General features: G+C 43.6%; 2 protein-coding genes across 6 annotated transcripts in view; one reads left to right on the forward strand and one right to left on the reverse strand.

Annotated features, from left to right (window-relative positions):
- ITSN2 (intersectin 2) overlaps nt 1–2,241 on the forward strand; it is an 81,761-nt gene extending 79,520 nt beyond the window's left edge. For all 5 annotated transcript variants that reach the window (XM_042032859.1, XM_042032857.1, XM_042032861.1 and 2 more), the window contains one exon: nt 772–2,241. In XM_042032859.1, coding sequence (XP_041888793.1) covers nt 772–929 — 158 coding nt within the window. In that variant the 3' untranslated portion in view covers nt 930–2,241. The remainder of the gene's footprint in view (nt 1–771) is intronic.
- On the reverse strand, nt 1,250–11,625 carry FAM228B (family with sequence similarity 228 member B). Its single transcript, XM_042032863.1, has 6 exons — nt 11,502–11,625; nt 8,348–8,452; nt 6,263–6,334; nt 5,415–5,612; nt 3,266–3,343; nt 1,250–2,873 (listed from the first exon to the last, which is right to left on the reverse strand). The coding sequence occupies exons 2-6, from the start codon at nt 8,438–8,440 to the stop codon at nt 2,847–2,849; spliced, it is 468 nt and encodes a 155-aa protein (XP_041888797.1). The 5' UTR covers nt 8,441–8,452; nt 11,502–11,625; the 3' UTR covers nt 1,250–2,846.
- Nucleotides 11,626–24,047: the final 12,422 nt, after the last annotated feature.

The following is a 24,047-nucleotide window of genomic DNA, read 5'->3' on the forward strand; positions in this document are numbered from 1 at the left end:
TGAGCACGTTTTTGGCAGTCAGTTGCTTCTCATATTCTCTAAAAGGTTAAGTGCTTTTTCAGGGCTCTGACACACAGTCAATTATTGCAAATTTGCAGGGAACTGCCTTGACCTGAGATGCCATGTGTGTAACTATAGCTCAGGCTTTTCTCCTGTGAGTTAACATGAGTATGACTGGCTGCTTCTTCCAGCTGGACAGCTGAGTCTTGTTTTTGGTCCATGGAACCTTTTAATGAACACACACACAAAGATGTCATATAAGAAATAGCCACACAGAAGGTGTATGATTTCTGAATGGGACTGTAAACCTACTAGTAGCAGTAATTGTTGAAGGTTGTTGTTCTTGTGAAAAGCACAGTATATAAGCATAATTAAAAGTTGGCTGAGCCAAAATAGTTGATTTTTTTATTGTATTTGAGCACCTCAGCTGATTTGCAAACAGGTTCCATTACCTAACTCTGACCTACCAGCTCTGAAACTGAAGAGCATTTGAAATTGTGTTTCCGAAAGGGTATTTTCTAAGAGTGTTTTTAAAGCCCTTAGCTCAAACTGTGATATCCTAATTCCATGGCATTTTTCTCTTCTAAAAAGGCCCTTTTTTATCACTGCTGGCTGGTTTACCCAGGGCTGGAGTCCAATCAAACCAGAAGCCTGGGAGCAGTGCTGTGGAACTGAGCATGTACCACACAGCATTGCATTAACCTGAATCACTCAGATTTTCTAAGGTTAATGTCTTCACCTAATGAAATTTCTTATTCTTTTGCCCAACAGATTTTTTGGGTCGCACTGAAGTTCCAGTAGCAAAAATCAGAACAGAACAAGAGAGCAAAGGCCCCACAACTAAACACTTACTGCTGCATGAAGTTCCAACAGGAGAAGTGTGGGTGCGCTTTGACCTGCAGCTCTTTGATCAGAAAACACTCCTCTAAGAACATTTTTTTTTAATTTATGAAGGACAACTGAAGCTGACAACCTGAACATCTTTTGCTAAAAGACTCCTTGCCCCACGCTGGTTATGAAGCAAGAGTTCCTGCTGCTTCCCTATTTCCTCTTAGTTCCTGGTTGTGCTTAGTTCCTTGCAGTGTTCCGAGTTGTTGTTGATCTATGCAAACACAAATGTTACTGTAAATACAGTACTATAGCTCAGTGCCTTTTTATGATGTTGAAATATCTTGGTTTTGCCAATGTTTCCATTTTCAGGGCTATAAAAAGTATTATGTAGTAAATGTGGAACCAAGCTGTTTGTATATTTTACCACTTAGTCTGACAGACAGACTGAGGAATGGTTTAAGCTCAGCACTAGAACTATTCCATTTGAAATCTTAAAAGTGATACCCACTGGAATTTTCCCATCTCAGGATGATAGTTTTAACAGTTAAATGCTGAAGAAGCCTTAGCACTGGAGAAGTCTCCCATATATTGTATATTCTTTAAGAATCAAGTATAATTCTTTACTTGACTTTAGTTCTGCACTGGAATCAGTAACTGCTACTTGATTTTTCTTTCTGCTTCAGTTTGATTTATCATTCTCTGCTGAGACAATGTGGTTGTGAAGAATAACTAGAAAAAAAAATAATTTAAATACTGTGACCCACAACAATGTGGCAAAATACTCTTCAGCTCTTCGGGTTTTTTTCCTAAATATAAGTTATTTGTGTACATTTCCTTGGTCTTGCAGACCTCCATGTGAATCTTGAAGCTTTGACATTGCCAACATGTATATAGAGAGTAAAATATAAGTTTATTAATTTGTCTACAGATGTTTATTGATGCATAGTGATTTTAAAAAAGTATATTTTATTGTACAGGGGAATGTGAAATAATGAGAAAAACTTATAGGATTTGTTCAAGAAAAGTTTATTACAAGTTTAAAAGGTTTGCTCTGGGGAACTGTCACCCCAATATAAACCTGTAAAATGAACTGGTTGAAAGCAAAAACTTTCTCTTGACACCAAATCAGGGATGGTTAAAAAAAAAAAAGAAAGTTTGTTTATAAATATTTTATACATTGTAACCATTTTACTGCCTCCTTAAACTGCTTTGTTGCAGAAGCACAGCATGTAGTTCTGAGCAGCCTGTGCCCTTGTTTGCCACGGGCGCAGAAATTCCTCCTGAAGTCTGGCAGTTTCCCACCCAGTTGCCATCTGTGCACCCTCCTCTTACTGAGTCAACCTCTATTACTTTTAACAGTTTTCTGTGGTTCAGTATTTCTAATCCTAAATAAAACTCAAATCTTGGCAACTCTTGAGAGATTGTGTCTGTACAGTGGGAGTTTGGAGGACAGAGAAATTCTGTTTCCAGGCTTTGAGCCCAGAGATGCTGAGCAGCCACACCAGCAGGGAGATGGGACTGCACTGGCACAGGAGAGGGACTGGTTTGAAGGCACTGGCAGCAGCTGCTGCTCAGCACCGACTCCCCAAAAAGCACCAGATGTTTTGTACAGCATCACTTCCCCTCTCCCCTACTTATTTCCTGCCTTCTCAAAACACCAGTGTATGTTAAAAGTTTGATTTACCTCTTGGACATTGTCTCCAGGAGAGAACATCAGCACTGTCTTTATTGAGCTCAGCCTAAGTTAAACCTCCTAAAAAGCAGGTTTTGGCCTGTAGAGCATTGAACTGGAGCTGGCAAGAAGAAGAGCAGCATCTCAGACATTTCTCTGGCTGCTGGGTAACAACATTTCAGAACTGCATGTTTGAGACAATTAGTTTATTGCAGTTTCCCCAAAGATCTGGCCTGTTCTCACTTGCTTTGGCAGTGCATGTGACCTATTTTGTAAAGGGTACCTTTGATGGCTGTGCTTGCTGCTCTGGTCAGCTGGAGGACAGGTGACATCATTGGCTCTGTCATTGTGCTGGTTGGTGACTTTCATCCTTGAAAGAGAAGGAAAAACTTTTGCCATGCTTCCGTAAAGATCAGCTGAGCTGTCAGGTTATTTCCTGCTACAGAGCACACACCGAGCTTGCCTGGGAACTCTCCAACCCTCCTAAGACAGGACACCCCTCATGCTGCCACAATGGATTTGAAATGAGGAAAACAAACCTCCCCCCTGCCTTTGTTAGTGTGCCTCAAAAACTGGGCTTAGTATGGATCCAGACTGTGTTCTTGGTGAAAACCATGCCCAAACACCCTTGGGCTTAAATGCAGTAGGAGCTAGTTAGTAAAACTAGAATGTGCTCCTCTACAGTAGCCTCCCAGCAGCACATCAGTAAACGTGCTCTATTAACTTTCTGCTGCTCCAGTGGGACTCCAAACCTCCTCACACCTTCCAGCAGTCTGTGCACGTCTTCTGGAAGAATGGATCATACTCTGATGGGTCATAATGGTCCAAAAACACATAGCCCTGTGGGAGAAGCAAGTACTGGGTCAGTTCTCAGAAGCTATTGGTGGTACAACAGTGAGAGCAGCCAGGCTGGGCAGCCAGCTTCTGGGTGGGACACATCCAGGCATGGCATGAACACAGCACCAGAGGTGGTTGGAAAAAGGATTCCGAAATTTTCACACACTGCTCCTCAGAGAGAAGGTGGCTGAAGTGTAACAGGAAAATTCCTCTATCTATTTTAATTTATCACAGGCATAAATACATAATAAATTATTTCATGAAGCATCCAGAAATAATCACAGGCTAAAATGCTGACCTTAACTAGGACAGTCAAGACAATGGAAATTTTGTTTATTGGAAAATGTTTTTCCAGAGAAGGAAGCCCTGAGATTGGCTCAGCTGGTCAGAGCCTGGTGCTAATAATACCAAGGTTGTGGGTTTGATCCCAGATTGGGCCATTCACTTAAGAGTTGGACTTGATGATCCTTCTGGGTCGCTTCCAACTCAAAATATTCTGTGATTTCAGCAAAACAGATATTAAAAATAAAAGAAAAAACAGGAGCAAGTAAGCCCTCACTAGCCACAGTCTTAGACAGGTCATTGGTCTGCAAGATGCCAGGTCCAAGTCTGGGTTCATGAGGTGGCTTTTCCACCTATACATTAGAATAAAGACCTGAACCCACAGGTCATGGTCCAGGCTACAGCTCCGTCTCATCAACAACCCTGCAACAGGATAAGGAGAAGCCTGATAACATGGAAGAGAGCATGAGAAAATGGACAAAAAGAAGGGAAGAAAGGAAAAACACATCCAGAATTAACCATATTAACTAACCCACACAAGTGTCTCAAGTTCTGCAAAATTTATCATATGCTGCCACAGTTAATGCAAACTTATGCAAGTAAGTTGTCCTGTAACTATGAAGGGCCTCAGCCTGCTTTTCAGACTTGCTGGTGACAGACCTGACACCACACAGCAAGGAGAAAAGGTAGAGGCTGATCACTGGTGCTGGTGCTCCCCTTCAGGCAGAACACATCCCAGTACATCAGCCATTGCTTCTGGAGGACACCCAGCAAACTCCTGACCTGACACAGAAGCTTGCAAGGTGAATTGATGCAGACCCAGGTATGTACAGTACACCCAAATATCCTAAATCCCAGGACTTCAGCAGTAGGACTGGTTCAGTTGTTATTCCACGCAGTTTAAATGCACGGGTCTGTCACATCAGGCCTTTGAAAAAGAGATCATTTGGTCTCATTAAAACAACACAACTCCCATGACGTTTTCATTCCTGGATGAGTAGCTTGCTTACAGTCTCACAACTCCACTGTGCAGTGGTTTCCACAGACAACAAATGCCTGCTCTTGACAAAATACCATTATTTTTGTGGCAGATTACATAACCACTTTTATTTTTCTTTTTTTCATTCCTGAGGTGCAGAAAGTTTAGTAGTGAGATCTGATACTCAAGAGTGGTGTGAAATTAAGAGCAAAATGAAGAAAACTAACAAGTATTTCTTACAGTGACTTCAATTTTTGTGAATACTGAAACACATGCACCTACAAAATCCATGGGTTGGGTCTATTACCTGCATGCAGACTTAAGAAAATTGTATTCCCCCATTCCCATACTTTTTTCTTTTATGAAGCTTCAACAGTAGCATCCAAGACCACAAAATCATTTCACTTGTGCTCTGCCAACGGAGAGCAGTACTGTGTAAGCTGAACTCCTGAGACATGAGAGTGCAGCCCACTCCCTGCTCACTCAGCCTTTGGTTTCAGCTGACAGCTCAAGGTTTTTCCACTAAATGGTCCAGCCCACAGAGGGAAACACACCTCAGTACGGTGTGTCATCATATTCAGACCCCAGCACATGTTCACTGCACCAAGCAATGCTGCTGTTCATAGCTGATGGTGAACCTACACAGTTGTAACATCACCACTACAGAAGTCCTTGGGAAAAGTAAGTAACAGGCAAGGTGTATCTCAACTCCAGGTTACTCAACAGACAGAAGTAACAGCTAAACCCGTGATCTTATCTGCAACCCTCTGTATGCAACCCTCTCCATGACAGAAATGTGCTTCTCATTGATACCTTCTTTGTATGGTAGCTTAAATATTGAGAGAATTGTTCTTGTCTTCTCTTCCGCACTTCTTCCTCTGACTGGCTGTCCATTTGGTTCTTCATTTTCTGCATAAATGGCTCTGAAACATCCTCAATATATTTTTTGTAGAGGATCTCTGTCCTTCTCAGATCTAGGAAATCACTGTACTTCAAATACCTGTCCACCTCCTAAGTAAAAAATGGAAAATAAAAAGCATATGAACTATTGGCTGATGACATTAAAGATTCCACAGGTGAAGGTTTGCAGCTTGGCTGATCTGACTGCTCACTGCTCCAAGGCACCTGTTTTCCAGCCCTTCCTTCTGCTGCTCCCTCTCTCTACTTCCCACCACGTGCTTCCAAGCTCACCCTTTCAAGAGCTCTGGAATTCAGACCTTTAATTTTTGAAGCTGTGGTGCAACACTGGCAGAAAATGACTCACTTTTCCCCATCAGGTTATTGAGCTGAAATCACTGCAGAGCAGGGGGCTGCAAGCACCAGACTGTGCAAGACAGGCAGCAGGAGAAGGACCTTCCCTGCAGCACTGGCAATCTGCTGGATCAGATCAGAGCAGCCCTCCTGCCCTCTGCTCACGGCACCACTGTCACCAAGTAACCACACCCACAGAACAAATATTAGGTGCAAACAGGCAGTTCAAGTCACCTGTGAGTCACATTTAGGGCTACTACTTCAGTCCTATCCAGAGGAGACTGAAAAGATCAGAAGCTCATACCTCCAGATTAGTTTTCCAAGAACACAGACAGCTAACATTTTCTCATGAATCACTGATTGGAAACTATAAGCATTGGCACGGAGGAAGGCACACAGCAAATTCTTACCCTCAGAGAATTTTCTCTGTCCAAGATGCACTGAACAGAAGCAATGATGTCTCGGCTTTGATCAGGTGCTGCCTAACAAAACGGCAAAAAAACCCAACATGAGGTGAAAGCAGGACTTAAGAGTAGGTGTTAGATTTACTTTTGAATTCAAAATAATTACTGCTGTCGTGATTAAAGGCATATTATACCACAACCCAGCTGGCAAATCCTTGCAAGATTTGCTCTGAACAGTTGGGTTAAATAGCAACAGAAGAGTGTTGGAAGAACTGGAAGGAGAACTGGAATGTACATGCTCAGACCATACACCTCCTTGGCTGTTCCTCACCATGACCAAACACCACTTGCTCCTTGCCACTGTTTCTCACCTGTGCCAAACAGGTGGCTCCTTAACTCCTGCACTCTAGACAAGGAGTACAGGCAATGCAGACCAAATCTATCATTTGGGGATGGAATGCATTTTATTACTAATTTCCACAGAATGGAATATTAGCCTGCTACTCCCTGTGCTTAATACTGATTTTTAATTCCAATATACAGTGTAGTTTTCAGTCATGTCTGCCTTGGCCCACTGACCAGCTCCACACTCCTAAAGGTTTATTACACTAAGATGAGCAGGACCTCATCAGAGCAAGCAAGTAAGAGACAAATAGTACTAAAAAACCCACCAAAAACAAATGAGAAAGAGGAAATCTAAATTTCTGGCATGTTTTAAGACCCTTTCATCCTACTATTTGAAACAACTGGCACGTTGTATTATGCCTGATGAATTTACTTCACATAGTCACAGATCCTTTCTAAAGCCAGCACTGTAACAGCAGCACAAAGACATGGCCAGCTAAGAACACTCCAGCTAAGAATCATCACTGGTGAACAAGATGAAAGTTTTCCTTCAAGATGATACATATTTGAAGAATCCCTAAGAATCGAAGGAGTTGGGTCTCCTTTGGCGAAAGGAATTAAGTCTCTTCTCCCTGGAAAAGCGCAGGCCCAGGGGGAGCCTCATCCCAGTACTACTTACAGGGCAGCTACAGAGAGGATGGAGGCTCTCACAAGCTGCAGGAAGAAGACAAGGGGTAAGAGGTACCAAGTTGCATTGGCAGATGTTTCATCTCAACATAAGAAATAAAATTTTAAGTGAGATCAATCATTCACTGAACAACCTCCCCAGGGATGTGGTGGAGTCCCCATCACTGAAGGTTTTCCAGGTGCAATTGGACAGGGAGCTAGATACTCTCATCTGCTGTCTCTTTCCCATGAAAGGCTGGACCAGATGATCTTTCAAGGTCCCTTCCAGCCTGGGCTGTTCCTCGAGTCCATGATTCTAACTAGTCACAAGCTTGTTTCGGGTTTTATGGGAAACTTTTCCACACACCAAACTGCAAGTAACTCAATAAAGCTGCCTCAAAAGGATTCAAGAGCTCAATAAAACCCACTGAATCTGCTGCTATTTCCAGAGTTCTCTGTTTTTCTTCTCCATGACAAACACCTCTCAGATTTTACAGAACTGTGGAAACAACAGTTTTTCATTCTTCCCTTCATAACTTCGTTTCCTTCCTCCACTCACACCTTCACATGACAGAAGCCCTTCCTTCTGTGTTAGCCAATCTTTGGCAATATTTTCCTTCCCAAAATGTCTGCTGCAATCAAAAGTATTGGCTGTGCCACTCTGCTGGTGCTGAGGAGAACCTCTGGATAAATGTGGATAAATGTAAAGAAAGGAAAAGGTCAGCATAAAAAGGCAACCTTCTTTACAAAGATCAGGTTCTCATCCAGGTTCCACAACCAAGCCACAAACTGGGATGGAATGGTAACAAGTAATACAACTGCAATAGCCATTTCTGAGGGTGCTGTGGAGGGACAGACTGAAGCACAAAGCTCCTGCTCAGGGCTCACAGACGAGTTCAGGCACATGCCAGGATGGCAGTCTGGGAGCACAAACAGCAAACACTGTCCAGGATTTCAGTGAGACTAAGTGGTCAGTTCCAATACAGGTCCCAATTACACACAAATACCAGTTACAGATACCGGTTTTCTGTGTTCTTCACAGTAGAACCTACAGCTGAAGGAATGCTGGGGGTCACTCACCTTCCAAGGCTGTTGTCGACTGGGTTTTCTCACGGGTTTCCCATTTGCAAATCTTTGTAGCCAGGGACCCTCTGGGCTATTCACACTACCCATGGCTAGATTACTCTGGGAAACACAATAAACAGTCAAAACCATATAAAACTATTGTATTAACAGCAAAAACTTAGTTTTCTTACAATTCCTACCAATCAGTGAAACAAATCTCTAAAGGAATTCTAATTGCTGATACCAGCAGCATTTTCCTGTCACAGTAAGAGAGATGAAGTATCAGGTTTACAGTCAGATACTGCCTCTTGTGGGACTGTCTGTCCTCATCTCCACAAACCATGGACAGTACATTTTGTTTCAAAGAACACTGATTGATAAATTATTTGAAAATGCCTGTCAGCTTTGGAAACATTTCAGAGTTATCAAATTTCACCTCTGGACTATTATTATTTCTTTCCTTTGTGCCTTTTTCAATCACACTAAAGTCCCTTTCAAGTAATTGCTGCATCCCACTCCAGGGATGGCTACATTTTAGTGGTTTTTGAAGTTAGTTCTACCAGATGAAGCTTATGCTGAAGTGCTAACTCCGCTCCAGCCAGAAAATTCCATCTTCTCTCTTGTATGTGCATTAGGATATCTGGGCTGATTTGTAACAGAGACAGTGGAACCACAGAGGCAAAATGCCCCTTACAGGAACCTCCATTTAAACCCCTATTTATTTCAGATTCACTGGAGACACACTGCTTCCAGGAAACAATGGATTCACAACATTACTTAGGTAAAGAGTGGAACAAAAGAAAAGATTATTTCTGCAGAGATACTGACCCCAAGTCTTCAGCCAGATCTTTCAGTTATTAAAAAAAAAAAAAATCTGGTCTTCAGTTAATTTTTGCAGCACCTACTTAAAAGAATCCACAAAACCTCTCGGAATCGGGTATTCATAAAACAACATTTTTTGTACAAGACAACATTTAAGAGTTTATTCTGTCTAATCCAGCACTTTAGTGAGAATATCTGACTCCCAACTGACTTGAGTGCAGATTCAAATTTCTTACCATCAATTCAAGGTAAAGTCTGTAATCCAGATCTTTATTTGTTTCTGTTCATACTCCCTGTTCTTGTGCACTGACAGAAATATCTGCTGGGATATTCCTGCATACTCACAGAAGTGCTTTCCTGTCTTTTCTGACTGAAAGGGTCAGAAACCACAGGAAAGCATATGTTGAAAGGGACATCAGGAGGTTACCTGGTCCCAGTGCCAGCTTGAAGAAGAGCAAACCTCACAGAACCAATTTCTGATACAAAATTAACAGCAAACAGCAAGGACTGAAGAGCATCCGGGTACCTGAAGTGCTACAGATTTGGCATAACACAAATCCAACACATCTTCCTATGAGCAATACACCCCCCTACATGTGCAGGTGCCACGGGCTCCTACATCATGCCACCATTTACGGATTTCCTTCCACTCCAAGCAGTTTTGTTCTCCTGAGACAGGGACACTGTAAATCCCTAGACAAGCTTGAGATAAGGAAAATACATATTTTGGTATTTCTAAGCTTGTAAAACAAGTAAAACAAATAAAAACCCAACCATTACCCTCCTTTCTCTGTTTTTAGTAGCTAGTATTAAGACTCCATCCATCTCACAAAGAAAGTCTGAGCACAAAGCAAAGGAGGTGTTTGACCTCCTCAGAGAATTGGGGCCCCAGGGGAGACAGAACAGAGCAAACACAGAAAATCTGCCTCTGCAGCAATCTGCCTTCCAGAGCCCACAAGTGGTAAAGACTCTAGCTGCAGATTCCACCCTCCTCCCACACCCCTCGCCCCCCCACCCTTCATAACTCAAGCTGCTACTGAAAATCCTTTCTTTTTCTGCTGTCTTTGGAGTCTTGCTAGGACATGCCAACTCTCCTCTCTGCAAAGGCAGGGCTCACTGATACGAGACAGCAGCTGTTTTGCAGGTCTTGAAACTAAAGGCTTCATCACAGGCTTAGACAGAAATAGAGCAAAGGATTTTCCAAAATCTGAGTGGATAAAACAAGCATTTAGTTTGCAGTCTGCAATGATGCAGTCTGCAGATGCCAAATCCCATGAGCAGGTTGGCTGTTCTGTATTAAGACATTCGTTTCACTGTGCCAGATCCCTGGAAGTGTTCAAGGCCAGGCTGGGCCGGGCTTTGAGGAACCTGGTCTAGGGGAAGGTGCCCCTGCCCATGGCAGGCAGTTGGAACGAGATTATCATTAAGGTCTCTTCCAATCCAGACTATTCTGTGGTGATCAAACCTGAGAATAACCTTGCCTAAAAATTCTTGCTAGGCAAACACGCACCCTTCTGTGCTGCCAGCAGTTTAACTCTGCAAGTTTTAAAGACAGGTTTCTCTTCTTTCCTCAGTAGTAAAGCAAAAGGTTCTCCCCCAAACACCCACCTGCTTAAATTCACACTCTCTGTGCCCAAACACGAGTCTTTGCAGCAGCTTTGAGGAAACACACTAACCACTCTGTGACAAATGTAAGCACCTTCACACATGCTTCAGTCCTCTCAAAAGCCCCGTTCAGCCATGTAGGCTCACGTGTCACTGCACGATGTCACCCTGCATAAGAACAGCTGGCTGCCTTTACTGGTGCCTTGGTCCCCTCCGATTGCCTCAGGTGCAGGGAGAGAACAGTAAGAGAACCAGTCTCTAGTGCGAGCAGGGCAGCTCTGTGAACACAACCTTAGACTGTGAATGCTGAGCTAACAGATAAGGCGTGTATGCCCGGAGGGTCCTGGCCTGGTCCTGCAGTTCGGAGGCAGCGAAGGCCTCAAGACCGGCGAAAGGGAAAAGGCGAGACCCCTCTAGGCCGAGCTTGCCCCGCACCCTGCTGAGGCGGGTCCCGCAGGCCTCAGGGACGAGGAGGCAAAGCTCCACTCCCACCACCCCCGCGCCGGGATCCCTCATTGGGACCGGTGGGCACGGCCTCGGTACGCCCCAGAGCTGCGACTGAAGCCACAGCCACCCCACAAGACCCCGCCCCGCTGACGGAAAAATGGTGGCGCGGCGCGCCTTGGCGGAACCTCACAGAAGTCGAAACGCCCCTCTGTGACCTTCCGCCGGAAAAAATAGTCCCTCATCCATCACCCACACCCCCTCGAGACGACGAGACGCCGCCCATGAAGACATGGACCCGGATACCCGTGGGGACAGGACACAGCAGCCCGTGGGGACAACGGCACGGCAGCCCTGATCTGGCTCCTAAGAGAGACGGGGCGGAGGCACGGCCGGATCCCTCCGCGCCCGGCGGCGCAGCGTCCCGCGCTGCCATGGCAACGCCAAGGCGCGCGCTCCCGCCGGCAGGGCTTCCCACCAATCAGAGAGGGAGCGCGCGGTGAGTGAGCCAATCAGGAGCGAGGACAGCTCAGCCGAGCCGGGCGGGGCCGAGCCGAGCGGGGCCGAGCCGGGCGGGGCCGAGCCGGGCGGGGCCGAGCCGGGCTCCCTGGTTTATACAGAGTTCATTAAATTGTATTGTAAGATTTCACACATCATCCTGCAGTGCTGACCATGACGCTAAATTTGAAACTGGAATCAGTCGGAGATACCATCAGATGAGGGGAAAATGTCAGGGTTTTTTCCCCCAGCAGTGCTCTGGTCTCACCATAGAGACACGCATCTCTCACTGTAACTGTGAGACCACGTAGAGGGGGTGTTTCCTCGAGCCCTTTATACTTGATTTTTAAAATGTATTATTATGATGGATTTTTCAGTGCCCCAGGCAACACAGGACTCTCTGCCCTACCAGCCTGCCAGTGCCCTGGAATGGGGATCCCCCTGCACAGCCCAGCGTGGGTCCATTAACCTGTCCAGGGACCTTGTGACAGCAGCGCGTCAGAGTCAAATCCCTCACTTCAGTCTGGAAACAGAGACCCCCTCCTGGCTCACCTATGCTCTCAGTCTCTGTGTTATTAATTTAGCCATTTTTATCCACTGCCAGTGTCTGCCAGCACCCTTGAAGGACTCAGGCTGAGCAGTTTAAGGAATAACACACTTTATTAACACATACACTGGTCACAGAAGACTGTCACAGAGTCGGGGCAGAGATTGTCACTGACTGCAAGAACAAGTTTGACGCAATGCACAAACAGGCTCTGATCGCCAGTGAAAGTTTGAGATAATCAATCAGCTTGCATAGAGTAGGGATCCTACCCAACAGGTCTGCCCACGGGGGAAAAACCAGGATCAGCCCACCAACTGATCCCAGAAGTTATGTGGAGCCTTTCCTAACTTCTCCCTCTCTTAACTCACTGTTACACTTAGGTGAAGGCTGAGTGACTCTAGTCACACATACTTTTGTTCCCGCTCGGTGTAAAATTCCCTCACTTTGCTCCTAAAGCTATAGTTAATAAAATAGAGAGCATGTTCTCAGGGAGGGGTGGTCATACTTTGAAGGTGGGTAATTTTGGGATGGGGGTGTGCAACCCCACAGTTGCTGGTTCAGGAACAGGACATCTTCTCCTCTATCCTTTGGTTGGCAGCTGCTGTGCAGTTTGTCAACTATGCGGTACCACCAAGTTCCCATTCCTGCAGGGATTACAACAGAGCCTGGCCATGGGGTCTCCACCCCACTCCACCTTAGTTTCATCCCTCCTTAGCATCTGCTTCAGGCTGCAGGGGGTGTTGCATGGGGAACTATCATGGAATGAATTCCGTACTTGCTCGCATTCCCTCCTAGAAGTAGCAACTGCATTTTACCCTAAAATTTCCTAATGTTACACCTTCTCTTAGAATGTGACTATAGTCTCAAGACTTTTTCCCCAGATGTCTCTATAATTTTCCCCCATTTTCCCACTTAATCCATCCCGTGACTGTAATCATTCAAGCTTCACAATATCCAAATGGAATTGAAGAATGTGTCATGCATTTGTATTGCATGGATCATCTGATGTTTGTAGGGGTGGCCAATAGGCTAAATGCCTCATAATAATACAAACTTTAACATACAATACCTTTATCAAGACAAAAATCAAAAGGGTTAGTATCAATAAAACCAATTCCTGTAGCAATTGGTGATCATCCAAAGAGGGTATCCCACCAATGGTGTCCTGGAACTTTCTTGGCTGGTTCCAAAACGTGATGTATTTTCTCCACATCATCATGGACAGGGATCAGAGTCCTTTGTCCATTCGATTGAGCTTGTTTCAGCAATTGTTTTAGATCTTCATGTTGTACCAGTTTTCTGCTCAAGATGAGATTCATTCCAACAGGGGTGGGCAGCAGCTCTTGAATCAGCATTTAGTAAAACCATAACAATTGGTAAGATGTGACAGGAGATGGGTAAATAAAATCACATCCTGTAATTTCAATGAACTCCCAAACACAAAAATGAGTGGTTACTTGTATCTACACTAACATCTATGAGTACAGAATCACAAAGACTTCTCATGCTTCTGTCACCAATGTGTACAACTAAAAACGTTTTCAGCGATTTCACTGGGATGTGTCTCAAAATGACAAACATTTTTGTTCAGTGTCAAGACAAATGTCTTGAGCTTTGAGAGTGTTACTTTCAAAAATGACTCCAAGTTGCTCTTGCACAGTGACATCAATACCTTGCCATTTTTTTTCCATCCTTTTGGGCCCATAGACTATGCTCCAGGAGACAGAGCATGGTCCCACTGTGATTTAACCCTCACACAATGATTGGGTAAATAATACAAACCCAAGCATGGTGTACAGTTAACACAAAAGCTGTGGCTGTGCTGTCAGTGGTATCAATGGTAAAATTGACTAAATACCACCAGGACTGGAATTTCTCTCCAAACTCAATTGCATTATCCCAAATCACTTTTAGAATTTTAATGGATAAGGTACCTTCTTCACCCCCCCTTTTAATTGTGGCTGTCATCAATTGCATCCACAGTTGGGCTTGGATACAACTAAGACCAAAGAAGCATTGTTTTGTTCTACACCAAGTTCACCTATGATCAACAGGTTTTTTGCCCTCCTGCTGAATTAATACGTCCAATAAAAGTCATTGGTTACTTCCCAGAGCCAAATCGTGGAGGGTGTTTCAATTTGTTCAGGTCATTAGTTACCATGAATAGTTTGTTCATTAATCCTTCAGAGTCTATGCTATTCTGAATTCCCAATCCTGTTCCCAAGATGCCAGGCACATCAATTTTTGCCCACTTTTGAGGAAAGAGGGTTCAGTTATGCAACCATGCTGTCCATTCTGCATAAGAGGTCCTCAGGAATGGGGAACAAACTGGTTGGATTGTAGAAATATTAGTTTGCTTCAACAATTTAACTTGAGAGACTATGGCAGGTCAAACAACAGCTGTTGTTGACCTGTATTTTTTATCACATATGGTCCAATATCAGAGACTTATGGATTGCTCAGGGTTGGATGGCTGGGTTGCAGGACTACATTTCATGACATTTATTTTAAACTCCCCCAGAAATCTGAATTTCCTGTTTCACACATCACTCTAACAGATTAGATTAAGCAAACAATCCTGATACTTGCTTTCACATGACACTATAAAATGTTCTGGTCCAGTTCCATAGCTACAGGTGCATTTAACTGATTGATCTACACTTCCCAGTAAGGTCAGGACCAGGCACTGTGGTAAGAAGGGTATGTCTCCATCACCACTGGTCAGGGTGAGGAAGTACTTTCCTGTGTGGTTGTTATGTGACTATGAATGAAGTGTCAGGGTACAGAATGATGGCACAAGTCTGGCCTGTATTACAGCTAAGATTAATGACAGTATTCCCTGTACACATTTAAGAGTAGTGTGGGCTAATTCATCCATCCACGTGCAATTCATCCAAAGTTCCTGTCAAAAGAGAAAAGAAAGGAAACATGCTCGCTTGAAAAGGCAACCAGCGGGGTTAAGTAAAAGGACTGTGAAATCCATCGAGAACTGATTCAGTGCATTTTTCCTGAGCAATCTCCAGCATCCCATGCATAGAGGTTCTTGGGGGTGACTAGTACCACTGGCACTTTTCCAGTTTGAGGCATTTGTACCAATACAGGTCGTCCAGCATAAAACCCAGTAGGGTATTTCCAGGCTTAGTGTGGACCTCTGGAACAGTTTTGTTAATGAATGTGCAGGAGGGTTCCATCTGTTGTTCAGTCAGTAAATGGTGTCAGACAATCCCAGAATCATGGGTTTTATCAAATCACTGAACCAACCCATTAGTACATTTAACAATACCATTGGGATTATATGGATTGTGAAATATGCAGCAGATTCATTCTTCTTTGGCCCAGTCTTGCACTACTGTACCTGTAAAGTGGGTCCCTTTATCCTCTGGAAGGAGAGATGTACTGAACCTTGAGACACACCTTGAGATTACTCTTTTAGCAGAGGTGCCTCCAGAATATGGAATGGTTGACTTGGTGTAGGTAAAAACAACAGCACACCATCAATGTCCTTTTGTAATTTAGATACTTTAACATTCCCTGCAGTGATTGGCATGATGTCATTAATGCCTTCAGCATGCCTGCAACTGGCACTGAACCTTTACAGGCTGCATCTGGAAAGCTGAATGACCTCATTCTGTCCTCTCCTCATCTGTTCTGCTTGTTTCAACACTTGCACCAAGGATAGAAAACCTTTGTCAAGATCTGAATATCTCATTTTGGTGTCACTGAAAGAGTGGGTCAGCCAAGTGGACGGGACCAAGCTGTTGGAATAATCTTTTGTTAATAATTCTAATGCATTCATATGATGGTCAGCCCATTCCCATGGTTTTCCCTTTTTTAGCAAATTGTAATCAGGGAATATGGTTGCACCAATAATGCAAAGCTCCTAAAACTTGTGCAGCTCTTTTGCACTAGATGGATTCTGTCCATGTTCTAAGTTTTCTAGGGTATCCTGGTGATGCCGAGGCAACAACATAATGCTTGAGCTATGCAAAAAGCTGTAGCCATGCAGAAAAAAATGTTTACTTTATAACAGGGTATGTGAATGAAGCACTTTTTAGAAATCAGCAAATTTAGCAGAACAAGCTAACTGCAAAAGCTAACCACTGGCTATTTGAGCAGACAATGTTATAGAGCCTGTGCAGGAAACAGGGGTGAAAAATTCAAGCCCAAGGAAGACTTACGAGCCTTCATGAGAAACGACCACCAGGAGTTTGATGACACCTTGTGCAGAAATCACACATGTGCTACAAGGGCTGACATAACCATGTGATTGGAAAATACATTGCAATATGAAGGTCAGGAAAGTATAATGTGCACATTAAGTAAAAAAAGTATAAAAGCTAGTGCTGTGCGAAGAATGGACGAGTGAGTTTGTGGTGGAGTTCTCCCCCTCACTCCCGGCGTCGAATAAACAAATACCTGCCCTACAGGCCTTATAGTATGGAGTACTCTTTTCTTGCCTCGTTTTCAGGCACCAGTCTGGAGACCCTGTGGCAGGACGGGACTCTCTGCCCAGCTGCAAGATCCATTGGAGTTGGGGACTCCCTTGGCGCTCCCCGAGAATTTCTCAGAGGGACTCCATGCTTCACCAGCTCTCTGCGGGGGTAGACGAGGACCAACTGCAGGAAATTTAAGGCATTTGTTGATTGTTCTTGAATTTTGTTTCTGTTCTTGGTTAAGTAACTCCCATAAGATGTGGGAGGTGTTCCATGCAGGGCACTGTATCACAGGTGAAATTCCTGAAGCTGATACAAGGGGTTAGAGTCCCCAAAAGAAGTCTAGTGACTTCTGATAATGGCCTTGGCCTTGGAATTTTGGGTTTGATTGTGGTATATTTTGTATTGTAAGGGTAGTAGTTGTGTCCCTTGTATGTTTTAAGAAGCTCATTTTGTGTCCTATCGTACCCAAATTCCTTGTGGATTGTGTGGAACATGTAACCCATTTGTTTACACTGCTTGTTGGTAGTGTAAAAGAGAATATTGGTGCCAGGTGACTCAGAGACACCCAGTGTGTGTTAAGTGTAGTATACAGGGAATAAAGACAAAAGAAAGGAGAAGAAGTACTAATGCATACTGATAAGTGTGGAAATTGGATAACATTAAGAATAGGTAACACAGGAAGTAAAGATGTTATTAAAAGGAGTTCAATAGGATGTATTTTAGCACATTGGAAAGATCTGGGAGGAATCCGAGGGGGTAATTTGAAGAAAAGTAATCTGATTAAATACTGTAACCAATGGTGGCCTTTGTATAAATTGGAAAGTGGTGAAAAGTGGCCCCCTAATGGAACTTTAAATTATAATACAGTGTTACAGTTGATGTTATTTTTAAGAAGGAAAGAAAAATGGGATCGCGTGATATATGCAGACATGCTTTTTACCCTGAGGAATAAACCTGAGTGGCAGAAGGAATGTGGCATTAATTTGGCCCCACATGATCCATTGGTCCTAGCTTTGGAAAGAGATTACAGGGGGAAAATAAAGAGATGTTGTTCAGCATGTAGTACAGGGCAGAGATGTTTGAAGTTGGCAGAAAAGCACAAGGAAGACAGTGTTACAGATGTCCAAGACTTACAGCCGAGTTACCCCAGGCCAGCTGTACACTCTCACCCGCTGCTCCTCCCCCTCAGTTAAGCCCAAGTGGTAGTGAGGATGAGATGGATGATCCTGGTGAGGGGACAAGTTCAGGGACGCTCAGTGACAGCATGCACAAGGAGTAAAACCAAGAAAGCTCTGCCTTTAGTCGCCCCCTTAAGACAAGCAGTGGTTCCCACAGGAGAAGCTGTGCGGGTGAAGGTCTCCTTTTCTACTAGTGACCTGAATAGCTGGTTAAGAAGTTAAGAATTATAGAGAAGACCCTAGCAAAGTAGCAAAAAGGTTTGAGCTAATAGTCAAGACTCAAGACCCAGACTGGGGTGATACTGATTTAACATTGACAGAGCTAAGAGAAACAGAAAAAGAGTTAGTGATAAAGATGGCCGTAACACATATGCAGGGACAAACTGCTAGTGCAGCCTTACAAGGTACAGTGGACCAGTTGTTCCCTACTGTAAACCTTTTGTGGGACCCAAATGATGCAGGCAGCTATGCAATGTTAACTAGACTCCGGGAACTAGTCAAATTTGGATTAGAAAATGCCATTCCAAAAGCAGTAAATTGGTTGGTAATATATAATGTTAAACAGGGACAGCATGAGTCACCCACTGACTTTGTGGACAGGCTCCAGGCAGCCATGCATAAATACACAACCCTAGATCCCTTGTCAGGTATGGGAAAGCAACAGTTAGTTTCCCTGATGTTAAGGCAATCTAGCCCAGATATCAGGCAGAAACTTCAGAAGCTGAAGGAGCCTGTAAATAGAGACTTAGAGGCATTAATGGGAGAAGCATGGAGTGTGTACAATAATAGGGATAAACAAAAGAGGAGAGAACTCACTACAGCCATAGTGGCAGCTCTGGATCAGCACCAGAGGGGAGGACATGGGTATGGACAAGGCAGAGGCAGGAGTGGAAATACCAGAGGCAGAGGAGGTTCAAACCAGCTGCAGACTAAGTTGGGGCCAAATCAATGTGCATATTGTAAGAATGAAGGATACTGGAAACTCCAGTGCCCAGAGTTAGCAGACAAAGTGCAAGAAACTATTGTAGCCAGTCTAGATGATAATGAGTGACAAGGACCAGCAGGTCTTACCCTAGCAGACCCACTGGTTAAAATACAGCTAGGGAATGATAAATAAGTTGAATTTTTAGTAGATACTAGAGCCACATTTTTGGTCTTGAATCAAGCATTGATACCTAAAAGTGAAAAACATATTCAAGTAATAGGAGCCACTTGCCAGACAGAAAACGCATTCTTCCTGAAACCACTTAAATATAAAATTGGGAGGAAGATGGGAATACACCAGTTTCTTTATTTACCTAACTCACTCAAATCTCTGCTATGTAGGGATTTGCTTGAAAATTTAGAAGTAACAATTGAGCTTAAAGAAGGAAAAATGAAATTTTAAGGTACCTGAAGACAAATTGATCTTAGCATTAAGACTGACAATTGACACAGAACCAACAAACAAAAAGAACTACTTAGAGCAAATATTGAATCAGTACCCAGGAGTATTGGATCCTGATACCCCAGGAAGATCAAAACGGGCAGACCCAATTAAAATCAAGCTACAGACAGGAGTTAGGCCAGTAGTCAGAAAGCAATACCCTTTAAGGTTAGAAGATAGAAAAGGAATAGAGCCAATAATCAATAAATTCCTGACATTAGGATTGTTGAAAGAATGTGAGTCAGAATTTAAAACTCCTATATTACCAGTAAAGAAACCTAATGGAATTTATAGACTAGTGCAAGATTTATGGGCAGTTAATGGAATTGCTAAAAGTATTCACCCAGTAGTTGCAAATCCCTATACCTTGCTAACTGAACTTCGAGATGATTTTATTTGGTTTTCAGTGATAGATCTTAAAGAAGCTTTCTTCTGTCTGCCACTTGCAGAAGAAAGTCAAAATATATTTGCTTTTGAATGGGAGAACCCTAGAACAGGCAGGAAAAACCAGCTTACCTGGACGGTATTACCTCAGAGGTTCAAAAACAGTGCCACAATTTTTGGGAATCAATTGACTAAAGAATTAGAGCAATGGCAGTCTCCGCCTGGAGAAGGAACACTCCTAAAATATGCAGATGATTTGTTAATTGCTACTGAAACTACTAAAGAATATTTTGAATGGACAGTTAGCCTTTTGAATTTTCTTGGACTGAATGGTTATCGAGTATCTCAATAGAAAGCACAGCTGGTGCAGCAACAAGTGACCTACCTCGGATATGAGGTCTCCAGAGGACAATGGTCCTTGGGAACTGCCTGGAAGGAAGCAATTTGCCAGATACCTAGACCACAAACCATAAGAAAACTCCCTGCTTTCCTTGGAATGACAGGTTGGTGCTGACTGTGGATATACAACTATGGCTTGATTGTGAAACCTTTATATGAGCTCATGAAAATTTCTAAAAATACCATGATATGGACCCCCAAAGCAAACAGGGCCTTTGAAAAATTGAAGCGTGAACTCATGAGGGCCCCTACTTTGGGGCTTCCTGACATGAGTAAGCCATTTTGGTTATTCTCACATGAGAAACAGGGAATAGCTTTAGGAGTTCTGGCACAACATTTGTGTCCTTACAAAAGGGCAGTAGCCTATTTTTCTAAACAACTTGATACTGTGAGCAAAGGCTGGCCCGCCTGCGTTAGGGCAACAGCAGCAGCGGTAATCAGGAACATTGAAGAAGCAAGGAAGTTTACACTAGGACACTAAATGACTGTCTTAGTGTCACACACGGTGTCAGCTGTTTGAGAACAGAAAGGGAACCACTGGCTGTCTCCCTCGAGGTTTCTAAAATACCGAGCAATCCTGGCCGAATCTGATGATATTGAAATTCAAGTGACCAATATCATTAATCCTGCCTCTTTTCTGCACAGAAAGTCTGAAGCTGAACCGGTAGTACACGACTGCCTAGAGACCATGAAAGCTGAGTACTCCAGCCATCCAGATCTAAAAGAGGAGCTGCTCCCAGATGCCGTGAAGTGGTTCACTGATGGCAGCAATTTTGTGAGACAGGGAGTGCGAATGGCAGGGTATGCTGTGACTATGGTCTCAGAGGTAATTGAGTCAAACCCATTACCAGCAGGAACTTCAGCACAAAAGGCCGAGCTGATAACCCTCATTCAAGCATTAGAACTGGCAAAAGGAAAGAAAAATAATATTTGGACTGATTCCAAATATGCTTGTGGAATTGTTTATGCCCACTGAGCCATATGGAGGGAAAGAGGACTCCTTATTGCACAAAAGAAGATAATCAAGTATGCAACTGAAAGCCTCAGGCTCCTTGAGGCAGTGAAACTCCCATTGCAAGTGGCAATTATACATTGCCAAGGGCACTCTAAAGGTAACACTCTCCTGGAAGCAGGTAACAAATTTGCAGATTATGAAGCTAGAATCACTGCTGAAATAAATGAACCAATTGTGGCAACTTTAATACTTACTGCAATATCAACTAAGCAGCCTGTAAAATACCAACCTTATGATTATAAATGGATTAATGAAAATAAAGGAAAACTTTTAGAAAATGGTTGGAGACAATTAGAAACATGTCAACTAATAATACCAGAAAAGGTAATGAGACATTATGTAAAATCTGAACATGAAAAGACTCACTGGGGAGCAGAACCCTTACCCCAATACCTAAAGGAACAAATTGCAACCCCAGGCTTGCAGGACGTTGTTAAAGAAGTAACATCACAGTGTATGACTTTTTTGAAGAATAGTCCAAATACAACAGTTAGGCTAGAACAAGGAGTTATTAGCAGAAGAGCTTTTCCTGGAGATTTATGACAGATAGACTTCTCTGAACTTCCAAGGAAGGGGGGGGTTTTATATTTGCTGGTACTGATACTTTCTCTGGGTGGCCAGAAGCGTTCCCTTGTAGGACAAAGAAAGCTAGAGAAGTGATAAAAGTATTGTTGAATGAGATCATACCTAGGTTTGGTGTACCTAGAGAAATATCCTCTGATAGAGGATCACATCTCCGTGCACAAATTGTGCAAGCTGTCAGCAAAGCGTTAGGAATTCAATGGCAGCTTCACACACCCTACAGACCACAAGCTAGTAGTCAAGTAGAAAAGATGAATCATATGATCAAACAACAGATAGGTAAAATCTGTCAAGAAACGAATTTATATTGGTATCAAGCTTTACCTATTGCCCTTATCAGACTCAGAATAAAACCTAGGTCTAAAGAAAAAGTTAGCCCATTTGAAATTCTTTATGGCAGACCTTATGGATTAAATGTTACTCATGATGAAAACTTGGCTCAAGTTGGTAATCAATATATCTATTAATATTTAATGGCCATAAACAAACAATTGCACTGGAAGTTTAATACCGTGTTTGAGAATCAACCTAAGCAGCCAGATCATGAATTGCATACAATTGATCCTGGTAACTGGGTGTATGTTAAGAATTTTACAGGTGATCCTCTGCAAGAGAAGTGGGACGGAACCTTCCAAGTGCCCCTGACTACCTTTACATCTGTTTGAGTAAAGGAAAGGTTTGGGGCATTTACTTGTGAGTCACTTACTGCTAATACCTGGGCAGGGTGGCTCGTTGCTCTCCCCAGGAATCTGGGGGTCTTGCCATGGATTCCATCATATCAATTAAATCCTGTCTTGCTGAGGAAGGCACATGCTCTTTCTGATACAAAAACTTTTCCTGAGGTTGTTTTTCCTCATTCCTGCTATTTTTCCTCGTTGCAGTTAGAGACTGAACCAGCTTATGGATGTCATCCCTGGAAGCACCACATAACCAGCACTTAGGTACTCCCAGCTCTAGGGCCTGGCGCCACAGGTCACACTGGTCTTTATCGAATTTGGGTCTCTCATTAAACCTTTCATTAAATTTGGACTGTGGAGTGTTAAACTGGCAGACTCACCATGCACAGTCCATCGGCTTCTCCACAGAGGAACTGATCCAGCCTATTCAGTGCCCATAACTCACCAGTTCTCGTACAAACTCATACCAGGAGCTTTGCTGACCGGGAGCCCAACCACGACTGGTGTTTGCATTATTCAGAGCATGAGCAGCATGCAAGTGGTCTTGGACCTTGGCAGCAAATATCTCAAGAGTATCAGGGAGGCTTCGGATGAGAGGAGTTAATTGGGCCGGGTCAATGGGAGCCTGCATGGGAGATTTCCTGCTGGGGTCTCTCTCATACATGGTCTGTATGCAGGCTGCCTTCTGCACTGAGGCTGCCAAGCCAGAGATGCTCATAGTTTGAGTTACCAGTGGCTGTCCTCTGGCCTGAGGCTCTGCACTGCCTGCCCAGTACACAGCCCGCACAGTTAAGGAGTAATCATCATCTCCTGGCAGGATAGTGAGGGATACTCCTGGTCCCCAATAGCCTCGTGCTTCCTCCTCATTCAAAATCCTGTCTCCCCCGTAAGGGACACTCGCCACACATATTCAACTTCAGATTCTTCCTCTCACCTTGAGTATTTTTCCTGCAGCTGCACTAATTCCTCTGGCAACCAGAGGTTTGTATGTGCAGGACTGCAAATTTCACTGTCAGCACTGATCTTGGTCTTAACTAATGGTCTCAGGGAGACCAGACAAGAGTCAGGATCAGAGGTCTCCACAATTTCAACATCATTACCAGCACACCAAATGTCCCCATCACAAGGCTCAAGGTCTGTACACTGTACCGGCTTGTGGAGCCATCTATCTGAAACAGGAGCCTGTTTTTCCAGCGACTGTTTCTCTCTGCATTCAGCTGCAGTGAGCAGAGTTCTAAGGTGATCAACCTCAGTTTTAAGATGGTTATTCTGAATCACAAGTTGATCAGCTTGGGTTCCCAGTTTTTCTCCTGTCTCCCTCTCAAAGGCTAAGGACTTTAATGCCTCATTTTCGGATTTCAACACAGTATATTCTACATCCGAAATTTGTCTGGAAACACAGGTATGCTTAGATTCTTTTGATGCATGAGAAAAACATGCTCCTAAAACTGAACAAATGGCATCATTATCTTTTCCCACTCTAGATTTTTGCTCAGCTTTACATTGTTCAATGTATTCTACTATTTTCTCTTCATCTTTCCAAAACTTTTGAGCCTGCTCCTTCCCAGCCTGGGAAGGGACATATTTTTGTTTTCGCAGCAGCCTATCCATGGCAATCCGACTGACCGTGCCAATTTTCTGTCAGGTAAAGGCAAGGGGAGGGTTTCCTTGAGTCTTTTATATTTGATCAGTCTGTCAGGAC

The sequence above is a fragment of the Corvus kubaryi genome, unplaced genomic scaffold (genome assembly GCF_017639235.1).
Source record: "Corvus kubaryi isolate FWS band 111438036 unplaced genomic scaffold, C.kubaryi_AGA036_p1.0 37354, whole genome shotgun sequence".
NCBI lineage: Eukaryota > Metazoa > Chordata > Aves > Passeriformes > Corvidae > Corvus > Corvus kubaryi.